A 16933-nucleotide genomic window follows, 5' to 3' on the forward strand; every position below is an offset into this window, starting at 1 on the left:
TGGCTAAAAACTTGAACGTTCCATAATGTAATATCCTTAAATTTCATTCCTACATAACATTGACTCCTAAAATACTAGAAAGCTATTTTGGGACTTTGGATTGTTCAGAACTTTGTGAGAATAAAATTAAGAAACTTGTAACTTTTACAAAAGCTCATTTTTAAATGTTATTAAATAAATGCCCCACATCATCTGTGAAGTTTGTGAGAGAAGCAGGACTACACCGTGTTTACTTGAGCTCTTTCAGTTCCCTGGCTGCATCGTTGCGCTGCTTCCTCATGTCGTCGAGATTACGCAGGGCATCCGCCAGATCGCTGACGGCACGGTCTCTCTCTCTGCGCAGGTTATCACACAAAGTCCTGCCAAAACACAACAAAGACACACTCAAGTCCCAGCATCGGCAGGCGCATATCATGAAATCCCTAGACTGATGAATTCAGTGGCAATGTTACCGTATGCTCTCTCGCTCAGCAACAATCTTGTCTCTTTCTTGAAAGGCCCAGTCTCTGCGACACTTGGCCACCTCGGCCTCCTGCACGGCCTCCTTCAGCTCCTGGGACATGGCCTCACACTGTTTCCTCAACACCTCGATCTCTTTATTGGCACGCTCCATGTCCAGAGTGGCCGAGTCTTGTTTCTGTAGCAAAAACAATCATGATGAATATGACTGCAGATGACTTCTTCACCAGAATGTGTTTTAAAGGCATACAAATACTGGTGGAATGAGTTGAATGAATTTCACCTGCAAGATTACGGCTACTCTAGAGCTGTTAGAGACCTCTGGTGGACTCTAGCAGCACTGACGCTTTTTATAATCCAATGGCTCAGAGTTTATGAGATTTTTATGAGCTTCGTGGTTTGTAGTGTTTGTTTGTGTGTGAAAAATCAAGATGGGCAGGGACAAAAGGTGAGAGGACAATGCTTTGAGACTCCAGGTTCATCTAACCAACAGCTCCTTAGACATTTCTGCTCCAAGAACAGCAGATGATAAATATCTCTGATTAAAATTGAATAAAAACGGTGAAATACGACAAAAACAATACTACTTCTGAGCCATGGTGCAGGGGACATGCACACACATTGTCGTGTGACTGAATGTACTGCATTATCTATTAAAAAGCTATTATTTCTATTTAAAGAGTTAAAAGCAAGAGTGTTGTAGTGATATACACTAAAGTTCAAAAGCTTGGAGTCGGCGAGATTTTTTTATGTTTTTAAGTCTCTTATGTCCACCAAAAAATAAAATACATTAAAAACAGTATATTGTGAAATATTATTACAGTTTAAAATAACTGTTTTCTGTTTGAATATATGTGACCCTGGAGCACAAAACCAGTTTTAAGTCGCTGTGGTATGTTTTTAGCAATAGCCAAAAAAAAAAACATTTTATGGGTCAAAATTATAGATTTTTCTTTTATGCCAAAAGATTTTTGATTAGTAATATGCATTGCTAAGAATTCATTTGGACAACTTTAAAGATGATTTTTTTTTTTTTTTTTTTTCACCCTCAGATTCCAGATTTCCAAATAGTTGTATCTCAACCAAATATTTCTTCAGCTTTCAGATGATTTATAAATCTCTATTTTAAAAAAATTGACACTTAAGACTGGTTTTGTGGTCCAGGGTCACACATTTTAATATCTAGTTTATTCATGAGATGCAAAGCTGTATTTTCAGTATAATTACCAGTCTTCAGTGTTCCATGATCCTTCAGAAATCATTCTAATATGATGATTTGATGCTCAAAAAAACATTTATTATTGTTGTAAACACTTGTGCTGCTTCAATGTTTTTGTAAAAAACAGTGAAACCCGGTTAGAAATGTTAAATCTGGAGATTTAGTGTGAATATTCATGATTTTTCATTACATTTTGTATCTTTATCAGTGTTTTTTTTCTGTCTGTCTAGATCCTTTCATTTTCCTAATATAATAGACAATAATTTTAAGCACTTGCATTAGTAATGTTAAAATCACTTTCCTTAACTAACAGCACTGCCGAGATAAAGTGAAATGACTGGTAAGACTTAACAACCCGATTAATGAGCAGATGCAGCACATAGTTATTTATTTGAAGACACAATTATCCAGCATTTTCACCACAATCCAGACAGACACTGGTGCAGTTTCTTATTCCATTTACACAAACAATCTTAATGACATTTTCATGTATCAGAAATACTGATACATTATTTTTTTAAGATAATCTCTTAGAGGGAAATTTCTCACTGTTGTAACAGTAAGGCACTGAGTAGAAAGGCATAACTCGAGATAAATTACTTTTCAATAAACATTTCCACTACTTGTCTTAATTCTATATATTATTTTACGAGGCCTGGAAAATTCATCGTGTCTACCACAGAAGACTTTCCATAGAAGATTGGATGCAGCATTGAAATATGAAATATACTTTTAATAAAGCCGTTTATGTGAGCATATATAGAATCCCAGAGTGTAAGCACCTGTCTGGCCTGGTAGTATTCCCGCAGTAACTGGTCTCTCTGGATGATGGCCTCGGTTCGCTCTTTCCTGGCCACATCTCTTTCCTCCCGCACAGTCTCGATGTCTTTACAGGCCTGACTCAGCTCTTTCTGGGCCTCCGCTTTGTCCTTCACTTCATGGCAGTATTTTTCCAGCAGCTCGTTTCTCTCACAGATGGCACGGTCTCGATCCACCAGCGATGAATTTAGCTCCTACAAAAAAGACACAGACGTCAGCGACAGTTATACACTATTGATTTAAAGTGCTTTTTTAAAACAGCGTGTTATTCACTGGCTGCCTAGCACAGACTTGCCAACAAAAAGCTGATTTACAGAACAGAAAGCATATAAAAACAAGACTTCATCTTAAATACTGGATTTATGGACAGTGATAGAGGGAGTTTCCCTAAATGACTTCGGACCATAAAGATCAAAGCAACAGTGTTAGATAGATGTCTGATATCTGTTATTGGGGACGTGTTACCTGTCTGAGAGCTTCCAGCTCCTCACTGGCCACCATCCTCTCAGACGAGGTGTTTTTGAGCCGGGCTTCTGCCGCCTCCAGCTCCGTCTGCAGCTTGTCCACCTCTTTAATGACCTGGTCCCTCTCGCTCATGATCAGCCTGTATTCATTAAACACAGAATCGCGCTCCTCCTTGTATTTCTCTGCATCCTTGACCGCCTTCAGCTGGAAGTTCTTGTAGCGCGTCACCTCCGACTGAAGTCTCTCCATCTCTCTCTGCAGCTCCTTGTTCTGGGCTGAGGCTTTATTCAGCTCCTGCTGCACCGAGTCAAACCTAACGGGGTTCAAATAAAAAAATGTTAATTAGTGAAATGAATTAAAAGACTGGCAATTGACTACTAACCAATCAGAAGTCAGGACCATATTATGTGTAGGATTTAAACAATATATGCATAAAATATACGACAATAAAACTCATTTATGCAATGCATGTCATTCACAACGAGATTTAGGCAAACTTGATTATGCTTTTAGCTCTGTTTACCATATTTCAAACCATTTTGCCTCAAACAAGCAGAAAATGTGAAAATGCTGCAGATTTTTTTGAGATGATTGCGGTGTCTGAAAGTGAAAAAGATGTTGATGTACAGCGTTTAAATATAAACAGTGCACACGCTCTGTGAAATTATGTGACAAAGTATTTCATTATTACAATCACAACTTCTACACAATTGAACATTTAGGCAAATTTTATTATGCTTTCAGCTTTTTTTGCCTCAAATTCAGAGCAGAAAATATACAAAAGAGGCTGCAGATTGTGTTTGATGTGACTGTATTGTTAAAAAGTTGTTGTACAACCTTTAATTTACTCAAAGAGTGTTACGCAACATTTAGAGCACATAATAAAGACAACTGATGCTGCTCGTACCGTCTCATAGATGTAGACCACTGCTGTTGGTACTGGATGGCCGTGTCGCGCTGTTTAAGCAGAGCGTCTATTTGTTTTTGCAAGTGCCTGTTGTCCTCCTCCACCTGCTCTAGTCGACTCAGATCAGTGTTGTGACTGGCCACCTTCTCACTGTATCGTTTGCTCAAGACGTCGTATTCCTTCTTCACCCCCTCCAGCTTGTCCATCGCTGTGTCATAGAGCTTGTTCAAAACCTCTGACGACCCGTTCTCCCGGATTACCTGCATCCAAAAAGGCTTTCGTGAACCTGATTTACTGTGTGGTGTCAAAGAAATTGATATTTAAAAAAAATAACTAAATAAATTAAATAAAACAAAGCCTTGATAACCTTTGTCGAAAAAAGGCTTTTGTGAACATATTTACTGTGTGGCATCAAAGAAACAAACTAAATTAAATAATAAGCTAATAATGATAAAACAAAAACAAAGCCAAAACAAAACCATGATTACCGGTGATAAAAAAAGCTTACTGTGTGGTGAAAACAAATCAAACATATCAAAAACAAAACAGAACAAAACAAAACAGAACAGAAAAAAAACAACAAATCAAAAACAAAACAAAACAGAACAGAAAAAAAAAACAAATCCAAAACAAAACAGAACAGAAAAAAAAAACAAATCAAAAACCAAACAGAACAAAAAACAGAATAGAACAAAACAAAAACAAAACAGAAAAGAACAAATCAAAAACAAAGACGAGACAAAACAAAAAAAAAAATAGCCTTTTGACACTACTTATTTGTACTAAAATGGTTTACAGTGATTTTTGTTCTTAAGCATATTGGCCAGTACCAAAGTACTGTAAATGTGCACGGTTGGTGCATTCATAAAGAATTCAAACGATGTGTGCTTATATGCCTAAAAATATGCCTATATTGCCTTTTATGAATTTGCATTTTATCATCACTTGAATTCAAGGTTTTCTATGCAAACACCAGATGGCAGTCATGAGTCTATAAAACATCTCCTGTACTTGCATGCAAAATGCTGTCACTGCACTAACACACAAACACGCCACACAGCATTCAGCAGTAAAAAAAAGCATTAAGTCTACTTGTTCTGCAAAAATGACCTATTAGGACACTATATGTTCTAATGACATAATCGAAGGCAATTCCCTGTCCAGGAATTAAGCCCACACCTCAGTGGCCCCTGAGCGAGCCACAGCAGGATTTCACACGCCGAGTGATTGGCGTCTGTATCTAAATCTCCTCCAGGCCATGTAAGTATTGACTAACTGCAAAAGCTTCTGTCCTTTTCCATCAGTCAGGGAGCACTTGCCCTTCCTGACTGACCTTTTTCAAGCAGGCGGTGAGCTTTCTGTGCAGCCAGTGGGCAGCGTGAGCACTGCTGACAGGTCAAAACATGGTTCAATCTGAGCACCACATGTACTGATCCCGTGGCACGCATGATCTGACCTCTTTGTGACAATTATGATCATTTCACACACACAAGCAGGAGCTTTCCTAATGCTTTAAACCTTTCTAGTTGTGTTTGTGGGTTAAATCCGGAAGGAAGCCTGATAAATCAATCCGACAGAAAAAAGGCTCATTCCTTCAAAGTAGCTGCAGGGAGCAGACAGTGTGTTGACACGGTGGCATCTGACTAAATAATCTCCTGTCCCCTGCTTTCCGATTTATGTCAAGGTCAGATTTGGTTGCACTACAATAAGATGCCCAGCCTCCGGATTTACAACATAAACGCTGCTGTTCATGATGTAACAGATGCACTAATCCCACAACAGTCTGCACTGAGGGGAATAACTAAATCTGCAAATTAATTAACCATCCCTGAAGCGCTCTGAAAAAATCAGGGATCAATTTTGGCACACTAACGTCACTTTCTGGCTGACGGCAGTACCGTTAGGCCCGTTTCACTCCTAAAGCATAAGCAGCACATATGTATTTTAGTGCCCGTATTAACAGGTTGCATTAACACTGTGTGCATTAACAGGGCGGTGCTGTGAAAAAAAAAAACGGTTCGGCAATTACAGTTTCAGCACTGAGCCCATTATTGCTGTTTAGAGCACACTCAGCTAGCGGACAACAAGGTGGAAATTCCCCATTTATCACTACAATTCAAAAGTCTGGGATAAGTAATACATAAGTTAATACATAATTTTATTCAACAAGGACATATTAAATCAACAGCAAGGGCACAAATGTGACAGTAAAGACATTTATAATGTCACAAAATACTCGTTAAATAAACAGTTCTTCTGAACTTCCGATCAATCAGGAGGCACATCAGAATATTAAAACGATTTCTGAAGGACCAGGTGACACTGAAAACTGAAGTGATGATGCTGAAAATTCAGCTTTGCCATCATAGAAATAATAATAATAAAAAAATCAAAACAGTTTAATAGGTTTAAAGCTCCACTTTGGAATTAGGGTTCTATTTTAAAATAATTTGGAAAAAAAACATGATCAATAACAAAGAAAAAAAAAAATTTTAACAACAAAGAGTGCAATAATTTAAAATGGTACACACCCAATTACTATTTTACAATTTAGGGACATTAAAAGATGTGGAAAGCCAGAAATCACTTGATTTTCTCTATGGAGATGCAGGTTGTGTTGCTGTTAACTGGCATTTCATTTACACAGCGCTTGTGCATGTGTGAATCCTCCCTGGAGTGTGTGTAAAGTGTGTGTACCTGTTGTTGCTGTAGCCTCATATCGGCCACCTCTCTCTGATCTTCAGAGTGAAGTCTCCTCAGCTCCTCACAGCTCTGTCTCAGGTGGTTGTGTTCCCGAACCCGCTTGGCGTTCTCTCTCTTCAAAACCTCCAGTTCCTCCGTAAGCTGAGACTGATCGCTCAGGAGGCGGCTATGCTGTACGCTGAAACATAAACACAAAACAATCAATCAAATGAACCACTTATACTGCAACCGTTACACCTCACGTGTGCAAACTTGTGGAAGTTGTGGCCTAATGGTTAGAGAGTCGACTCCCAATCGAAAGGTTGTGAGTTCGAGTCCTGGGCCGGCAGGAATTGTGGGTGGGGGGAGTGCATGTACAGTTCTTTCTCCACCTTCAATACCACGACTTAGGTTCCCTTGAGCAAGGCATCGAACCCCCAACTACTCCCCAGGCACCGCAGCATAAATGGCTGCCCACTGCTCTGTGTGTGTGTTCACAGTGTGTGTGTGTTCACTGCTCTGTGTGTGTGCACTTCGGATGGGTTAAATAGAGAGCACAAATTCTGAGTATGGGTCACCATACTTGGCTGAATGTCACGTCACTTTCACTTTTAAAAACCACCAGGAATCATTAAAACCCTGCCCTACAGGTACTGACCTACAGCAGGGACACTGAAGTCTACAGCAGAAGTTTAAGACATCAAAGGCGTGCTTCCAAACATAAGCAACGGGGTGAGGTTATTGTAAGATAACGTGTTCTGATCAATTTCTAAGAAAGCATCTATGTTCCCTTCCAAAATAAAAAATGCAATCCCATAATTCATTGCAATGATGCAAAACTAAATTGTCCATTTCAAATCTAATGAACTATTTCACACAATATCATAGATACCCTTCACACACAGTGCAATCTTATATTGCATTGCAATAAACTCCATCGAAGATAGCGGACAAACTGAAAACTCAATTATGAATATAAGGAAATACTGATCAATGAACTATTTTAAATGTAATAAAAATGTACTACTGTACTCAATATTAGAGTGTGTTTTGTATTTAATGCTCAGAGTATAAAACTAAATAAAAAATAATAATTGATCACTTTTTAGGAAAAATTTAATAAAATAACACCCCGAGCCTTTGATGGAGTACACTGCGGTTTCAAAAATGAACTTGTTTTTGCCCAGATTATAAAGACAACATGTGAGATAGATTATCACATATGCTACATGCTAACTACGCACCTCTACTGAAATCAATTATGAGTTCTCTGTATGTGTGAGAAGTGTCATCTATATATGATACAGACTTTCTGCTCATGTACAGTGCTTCACATCGGTTCCACCTCAGTGTAGACACTTCCAGCAGACATGGACACTCAACAGTGTGTATGTGTGTGTGCTGGGATCCCACACTGTCGAGGGAATATGGGATTAATCCCTCGTCAACTCAATCTCTATGTGGCCGTCTGTGCCCAGCTGAGACGGGGACAACAGGGCATGTGTCCTTACATCGTAATCAGATTACAGCCACTGCACATCTGTGTATGGATGGACGATATCATGTGGTGTGTGGATGACAGCACACAAGGCTGACTCAGAGACAACAGAGCAGAACAAACTTTGTGTACATGCTTACATTTGGCCAACTGGTTTAGATAATGAGGCTACAAAAATCATCATCAAAGATATCTTTTGAAAATCTATTTCTTTTTCTTTTTTTGTGTCATGTGTTGCTTTGGACCCCATTGACTTTCATTGCATGGGCAAAAACAGGGGGAAAAATTTACTTTAAAATAAGTTTTGCAGGATGACATGAGGGTTAGTAAATTATGATAGAATTCTAATGTTAACTCTTTCACCACCATGGCTTTCCGTGTCTTCACTGTTGTAAGATAGGAGGCAAAACACTGGCGAGAAAGATGTCAATTTCACATTGTAATTTATTTATAACTTTTTATTGTAATTTAAATAAATATATTGTCCTTCAATTTTATCATTTTATTTATTTTTATTATTTAATTTTAGTTTGTTATTATATATATGTATTTTTTGCAATGATAATTGTCATTTGTTAATCATTTGAATGATTAAATAAATAATGGGTGAACTGTTCCTCTAGATAACACTAAAACTGCATTACGCATATTAATATTGCAATCTGAATTGAGCTGCAGACCAAAGGGCTTCAAACATTTAATAAGCCTTAATTAACCTGTAGATCATGCAAGTGCTAATTAAAGACTGCTACAAATGCAGCAGATGGCTCCTGTACTCACTGGTAGTAGTCTGCTTCCTTCACGGCTTCCTCGCACCTCTTCAGAGTCTTGGTGTGCTGGTTCTGCAAGGACTGCAGGTCTGCCATGGCCTTCGTGCACTGCGTTTTCAGACGCTCGTAGTCATGGCCAGGTTTGGAATTTGGCCTTTTGGAGACAAAGAGCAATACATCAGCATTGCGTCCCTCAGTCTGCAAGGGCGGCCCAATGTTCACTGGGGTAACAGAGACACCACTGGCCAAATGTTTAGAATAATAAAGATTGCTTACATGTTTTCAAAAGTCTCTTATGCTTACCAAAGCTGCATTCATTTAATCTAAAATACAGTGCAAGTGTAATATTATCAAAATGTATAATAATTTGATTTAAAATAACACTTTCTTTTACATTTAAAAAATATAAAATCATAATTATTCCAAACCTTTGACTGGTAGTGTATGTTTGCATCCGAAACTCATTCTCTGTACCTTTACTAATAGTAATGAAATCAGAGATTTGTACCTGCAGTCATCAAACGTGGTGCCAGGTGAGGCGAGAGCCAAGCGTTTGCGAAGTTCGTCCCGCTCCCTGGTGACCTGTCTCAGCTGGAACAGGATGGTGTCCAGGTTCTCGCTGGCGGGCCGGTGGTCACTGAGCGCAGGTGGAGGTGATGAGGCTTTGGTACCTGCAACAGTGAGCACGTCACCGGAGCACAGACAAGCTCACCCAGCACTAATGCTGGGACAGCAGTAATTCCCCAGTCTCCCAATGCTCTCAAGACACTTAAAGGGGTCAGGCGATGCGATTTCAAGTTTTCCTTGCTCTTTGGTGTGTTACAAGCTCTTAGTGCATAAAGAAGATCTGTAAAGTTGCAAAGACTATAGTCTCCAATCCAAAGAGATATTCTTTATCAAAGTTAAGAGTCATCCACTCCCCCCTAAAACACCTCGTTTAAACATGCATCGAGGTATATGATGTCACACTTGTCCGTGTGTGAAGACGCTGCGCAGCGCAAATCCATGAATGCAGTTTAAGGTTAAGGTTTCATTCAATAATGTGTTTTTTAACCTTAAACTGCATTTACACATTTCAAATAGGTAGGTAGGTATATATTTAATACAATTTTTTATTTAATCTTTACATTTAGTTTTTTATAGTTTTAGTGAATTTAGTTCTTAAACTTTCAAATTTAAGCTTAAGTTTTCATCAAAAATTTGATTAAATTAGACTATTCAAATAAAAAAATATTATTCCAGTCTAATAGTTAATAGTTTTAGGTAACAATAACAACACTGGCATTAGAGCAGAGCTACTATGACAACAACTCATACAATAACAGGCCTTAATACAATACAAAAACAAGACTTAAATGAAATATGACCTTTAAAGCTTGACTGTAAAAAACTGCTAAAAAAAAAAAAAAAAACCAGCTACATAATCATCTGGGGAAAATGTGAAAATGCTTGAGGTCACGATAGCAGGCATTCTGAGCAATTTATGTAAATGATGATCTTTTGGGATGAGCAGCAACTAAAATTCCACCATAATCTTTTGGTCTTGGACAATCTGCTGCAGATATTCAGAGAATGATTTCAGTTTTATGCAATAATAAAAAGGATAATCTCTATTACAGACAAAAGCAGGGCTGAGAACATAGTATTAATCAAGATGTTATTTCATTGTCTTTCAAGAGATTCATTAGAGAAGGTTGACATGAAACTTCTTAATAAAGAGCACACAACTTCTCCATTTTTTTTTAAATTCCCAGATACTTCCAGCTTGTGGGACTGAATTTGGTGCAAATAATTACATTTGCTAGGCAAAACGGTCCGAATGTTTCCTATAAAAGTCCTATTTATATCAAGTTACATGCATAGCAAACTAAATTATGTATCTTTAGAAATGCCTTCACACAAAAATGCAATTATGCATCATGTGAAAGTGAAACATCATGCTGCAATAAATGATGTTTATTTTGAAGTGTAGGTGGATTTTTTTTTTTTATTCTGAAATTAAACTTAAATGGATAGTTCACCCAAAAATAATAGTACATGTGTAAGCAAACAGTTGACGATAGCCATTGATTTCCACAGTATGAATAAATGACTTTGGAAGTCAATGGCTGCCGTCAACTGTTTGCTTGCCAACATTCTTCAGAATATCTTATTTTGTGTTCAACAGAAGAAAGAAACTCTTACAAGTTTGGAAGTGGATGTTGAATAAATGACAATTATTATTATCATTTTAAATTCTAAGATAACGAGATTAAAGTTATAATATTTTTAGAATAAAGTCGAAATATTATGAGAATAAAATCGAAATGTTTCGAGAATAAAGACGAAAAGTTGAGAATAACGTTGTAATAGGCCTACTACAAGAATAAAGTCGAAATATTAAAATAAAGTTGAAATGTTTCGAGAATAAAGTCGTAATGTTTCGAGAATAAAGTCGAAATATTACGAGAATAAAGTCGAAATGTTTTGAGAATAAAGTCGTAATAGGCCTACTACGAGAATAAAGTCAAAATGTTTTGTGAATAAAGTCGTAATAGGCCTACTACGAGAATAAAGTCGAAATATTTCGAGAATAAAGTCGTAATAGGCCTACTACGAGAACAAAGTTGAAATATTACGAGAATAAAGTCGAAATATTACGAGAATAAAGTCGTAATAGGCCTACTACGAGAACAAAGTTGAAATATTACGAGAATAAAGTCGAAATATTTCGAGAATAAAGTCGTAATAGGCCTACTACGAGAACAAAGTTGAAATATTACGAGAATAAAGTCGAAATATTACGAGAATAAAGTCGTAATAGGCCTACTACGAGAACAAAGTCGAAATACTACGAGAACAAAGTTGAAATATTACGAGAATAAAGTCGAAATATTACAAGAATATAGTCGAAATGTTACGAGAATAAAGTCGTAATAGGCCTACTACGAGAACAAAGTCGAAATATTCTGAGAATAAATTCGTAATATTACGAGAATAAAGACGAAAAGTTTAAAAAATAAAGTCGAACGTTTTCGAGAATAAAGTAAAAAAGTTACGAGAATAAAGTCGTAATAGGCCTACTATGACAATAAAGTTAAAAAATATTACAAGAATAAAGTCGAATTTCAACGTGGCACTAAAATTAGGCATATGAAAACTAATAAAGTACTAATATTGATAAAAGTAAAACTAACTAAAATAACTAACGGTAATAAAAACTTCTTTGTGCGAATACTTTAGTGTCATTTATTTTCAACTGACTGAGAACAGGCTTTCTGGTGACATTATCCTCACTGTCTCAAACCCACACTGCTCCTCATCAGACCACAACAGGCAGAGGGCATTATGGGTATCTCTAGTGCAATGTTTTGGTCCCTTTAGAAAGCGCTATGTGAAACTGCCAAGTCATTTGGACGGCAGTCAGCCTCAGAGCACATTCTCTACTGGCACCAAACCAGGAGAACAGGCCTCAGTCTCCAGACACAATCACCATGCCCCCCTGCACCCGCTAGCACTGCTCATCTGAGCCTTCTGTCTGCTTTGAGTGACTTTACAAATGCATCAATGTGTCAAGACTGGGAGCTGAAGCTCTGACATACCGACACTGCTGAGGGAGCTGCTGCTCTCGGAGTCTGATGGCATTGTGGACAGGACGCTGTTGGTGGACCCTGCAGAGGAGAGAAAACACCATTAATAGCCCAACACTCATGCTCACGGGTCTTCAATTAACAAAATATTCAATGGTGGCAGAAAGAAAGCACTTAAGAAAAGAGAGAATAATACATCTGTGACGCTCTACAGCAAAACACCGGAACATTTCTTTGAGACAGAACAATAGGTCAATTTCAATTAGTTTTTTAACATTCACATGTCAAATCAGTTTGTCTATATGCATTCTATTTATAGGGTATATTTTTATTTATTCATTTATTTATAATTTTTGTTTTTGATGGACAGATATTTTTGTAGGAATTTTCACTTAACAACTATTCATTCTCAAAGTCACCAACACACAGCCTAACAGTTAGATATAACCCAAAACATTTATATGAAAACTAGATTGCAAAAAAACAGTAATCATCTTTGTTGCAGTTGTTACTGTAGTAATAATAATGTAAACAACAATAATGTATTACAATAAAAAATGTATTATAATAACAGTATTATTATCTAAATGTAAATATACAGGCATGTGATCAGCTAGAGACAAAAAAAGAAGGAAAATCTGACCACGCCCACAATCACTCATTACTAAAAATATATATTTAAGCACATTAAAAGATATATCCTATATTTTAAAAATAAGTACTGTCCTGTAAAAAATTTTAACAGCATTTAATAATCATGACAACAATATTATAATATATCATAATAAAGTATATAATATACTATATACTCCTGATAATGTTCAGGGTTCAGACACTCTCTCTCTATTTAAATCTAGATTAAAAACACATCTTTCTGCACACTTTCGCCAAGCATTTGAATAATGTATCTCTTAAAATGCGACTGCAGTTTTATCTGATCAAATGCACATTCTTTGTTGGAACAGCAGCTAAACTAAAATTTGAATTGAACTGAATTGAATTGAACATAGAGTTGTTTTTTTTATAATTAAAGAAAATGCGAAAAGTTTACAATTACATTACAATTATTAAAGTTTTTGAAATAACGTTGAATATATATATATATATATATATATATATATATATATATATATATATATATATATATTATTTTTTTATTATTATTATTATTATTTTTTTATAGTGAAGTATTATTACAAATACAAAAAACATTTTCGGTTTTAATATATTATAAAATGTAATGTTATTTCTGTGATGCAAAGCAGAATTTTCTGATTATTATTGATGTTGAAAACAATTTTGCTGCTTCTTTTTTGTGTGGAAATGGATAAACTTCTGATGAATATAAGGTTTAATGAACAGCATCTATTTGCATTTATGAAATTCATTAATTACATTTGTTAAAGCATTTATAAAATATAAATAACTTTAAATGTCTTCACTCACTTTTTGTCGATTTAATACATGATGAATACAACTTTTAAGCTCTCTCTGTTTTTTTAATCCTATACAAATGTTTGAGTGCTCTCATTGTTTCCACAAAAACATTAAACAGCGTTGATAGTAATCAGAAATGTTTCTTGAGCAGCAAATCAGCAGATTAGAATGATTTCTGAAGGATTGTGTGGCACTGAAACTTATTTTTGCAAACAACAACATGTTTATAAACCTTTCTAAATGTTGTACGATTTTAATCATCATGCAGTAACCAACCAAAGAGGAAAGTCACATACACCTCGGATGTTTCGAGGGTGAGTAGAAGATGGACGAATTTTCATTCTCGGGTGAACTAACCCTTTAATGAAGATACAGAAAAGTTAATATGCTAATTAATCAGACACTTCAAAAGGATCGGTACGGTTCATAAATATCATGTCTGACTTTTATAGAAATGCCAGCAAACATTGAGACTTGAAATGATCACATTGAAAAAAAAACTTTACAACAAAACCCCAGAAAACATCCGGCTCTATTATGGGAAGGTGTGAGTATTCCAAAGTGTGTTACTACAAAAACTCCTTAGTATGTACGCAAATATAAATAAAAATGAAATGCATAATTGAATCTTTGCTATTCTTTGCAGCTCTTCCACTGCAGGGCTTCTCCTCTTAATGAGCAGAGTGTGTGTGGTGACAAGGACACAGTTCATTATCACAGGCCTGACTCCACACACACACACACACACACTCTCCCGCAGAAGATCACAGAAACTCTAATCTTCCTTCACGCTCTTATCACATCATCCGAGACACAGTTCTGCTTCTGAGAGCAACTTCAGCAACAGACTTCAATGCTTCTCGTAGCCTGAAATAACTTCAGGGTAGCGACGACTGAGTGCAAGTGCTACAGTCCCATGTTTTTTTTTGGTTGGGTGAAAGGCAGATGGAATAAACAGATATTGTATGAAGTCTGAAAGCAGACACGTAGTCCTGCGAGTCCTGTCCAGGAAGCTAGGCTTCAGAAATAGACAGACATCATGGTTTTTAATGCACTCCTAACAAAGGGTACTTTGCAGTGAGAGGATGGATGGAAATACATTCACAGGAACAAACATGGAGCTGCACGCTCTTAATGCATCAGTGATTCAATGGCTTTAAAAGACTAAAAAGGCCTAAAGGTTTACTTAAACTAGCCTATTTCCAATCAATGCAAATTAGCAATAGGCAAATGTTTTTAATTTTTGTGAAAATACACAAAATGAATCTAAAGATAAAATAAACTTTAAACAAAATATTAAACAAACTTTAAACAAATCTAGAAATGTGCAACTAATTCAAAATATGATTCAAATGAAATACTAAAATAATTTTAACTGATATAAAAAGGCTAAAATATAAATATAAAAAAACTAATTCAAAATTGAAAACCAAAACAAAAAGAACCCCACCTAAATTAAGCTTAAAACTTTAACTAAAATAAAATGAAAATGGAAAATATAGAAATAAAAGCCAACTAAAAAAAGTTGATTAGATTCTTAGTAAAGAGTAGATTCTTATATTAATTCAATTTTGTTTTTATATTGAATTTAAATGAATAACATAGTAAAATATTTGCGCAGAGACACATTTGGCCAAGTTTATGTTGGACAGACTTTAAAACAATAGCGGTAGCCCTCGTCTGTCCTGGTGCAATAAGTAGGTCAGAGATGGCATGCTTTGCCCTGGGCATCTTTTGTGTTTGTTTTGTTTGTTTCCTGCTCTGCACACACTTGGTCCAACATTTGTTTCAGGCAAGCAGACAATCAAGCCCCCAACGAACCCCAAGCACACATCACAAATACTGCATGACATGCACTGCTACCACAAATTCAGCCAAAAAAAAGAGGATCCACAGGCACAGTGAACATGCTCTGAGCATTTTCCTTAAAAATTAACAAGCGCTACAGACAAAAGCTGAAGGCTGAAGCTTAATAATGGATGAACTCAAGAACATTCATCCAAAAAAACACATTTATCCTTTATCTTTGTCAGCCTAGCAGAATCTGTTTGTACGGGGTTGATCTTGAGTCAAGATCTTATAACACTGTGATGATAATCTATTCAAACACTGTCTCACAGCGGCAGAATACACTTGTCCGTTTTAGAGTTACATTCACACACACTTCAGTCAGAAACCAGAGTGACAAAGACATTTCATAAACTCCTGCAAATCACAAATAAACTAAAACCAATGAATAGAAACAAAATGTAACTAGTTTTTGAAAAATGACAAAACATTTTTTAAACTTCAAAATTAAAGTGAAATACAAAAATAAAATATAATTCCAAAACATGAACAAAAACTATAATAGTGGTACTAAAAACAACACTGCAGCGAAGCCGTTTTTGCAATACATTATTAATACTGGAGGCAAATTTTAATGCAATATATATATATATATATATATATATATATATATATATATATAAATATATATATAATAACTTTTACATTAATTTAATATCGTGAATATCGTATGACTGAATAAAAATCATGTGGTACAACCAATATGCATATATAACATAAAAACACTAGTCTTTTTATGCCTGTGCAAGGAATCAATACCATAGAGGGGACCGCTGTAAATAATACATGAACACAAAGAGTGTTTTAAACTAGGTTTTTAAAAGATTGTTTCTTCTTTTCTATATGCCATTGACCCAAATACTAAAGTCAGCCCCAAACACTGACTGTGTAAGTGAAGCCTAGGGAGTTTAGAAATCAGCAAGCCAGCAACTACATTGAGCTGCATCAACTAGAGTTTGTGTGTTGATGATACTGGGCCGGCAGAGAGGGCGTCTGAATGAAAACCGACTTTGGCTGTGCTCCTACTTCTGCTGGAGTCGCTGCCGTCTGATTCAATCTGGAGACGCCCCAGCACAAGCTGAAAGACAGACAGCAATGTGCCCCAGGAGAAGACACGTCACATCACAGCCTTTGTTCAGTCACTTTCACATGAGGCCGCATGGCAAGGCCGTGGCACCGAGGGCAAGGTTCACAGTGAGCAGCCAATCGGGGCTCAGAGGCGGTCATGTGACATGGCAGTGTTTACAGTCGTAATGTGCA

The 16933-nt window shown here is 36.4% G+C and overlaps 1 protein-coding gene across 6 annotated transcripts in view; it reads right to left on the reverse strand.

Annotated features, from left to right (window-relative positions):
* The window catches only part of LOC128026420 (disks large homolog 5), a 50245-nt gene that overhangs the window by 22098 nt on the left and 11214 nt on the right, over positions 1–16933 (reverse strand). For 5 of the 6 annotated variants that reach the window (XR_008186420.1, XR_008186419.1, XM_052613545.1 and 2 more), the window contains exons 2-10: positions 12401–12469; positions 9328–9490; positions 8830–8973; positions 6567–6750; positions 3870–4129; positions 2963–3275; positions 2461–2691; positions 453–637; positions 234–359 (exon numbers count right to left, since the gene is read on the reverse strand). Coding sequence is in view for 4 of the 6 variants with exons in the window: in XM_052613545.1 (XP_052469505.1) it covers positions 234–359; positions 453–637; positions 2461–2691; positions 2963–3275; positions 3870–4129; positions 6567–6750; positions 8830–8973; positions 9328–9490; positions 12401–12469 (1675 nt within the window). In the remaining 2 variants the exon portion in view is untranslated. The remainder of the gene's footprint in view (positions 1–233; positions 360–452; positions 638–2460; positions 2692–2962; positions 3276–3869; positions 4130–6566; positions 6751–8829; positions 8974–9327; positions 9491–12400; positions 12470–16933) is intronic. The other variant, XM_052613544.1, reaches the window with a different exon arrangement.

The sequence above is a fragment of the Carassius gibelio genome, chromosome A13, assembly GCF_023724105.1.
Source record: "Carassius gibelio isolate Cgi1373 ecotype wild population from Czech Republic chromosome A13, carGib1.2-hapl.c, whole genome shotgun sequence".
Lineage (NCBI taxonomy): Eukaryota > Metazoa > Chordata > Actinopteri > Cypriniformes > Cyprinidae > Carassius > Carassius gibelio.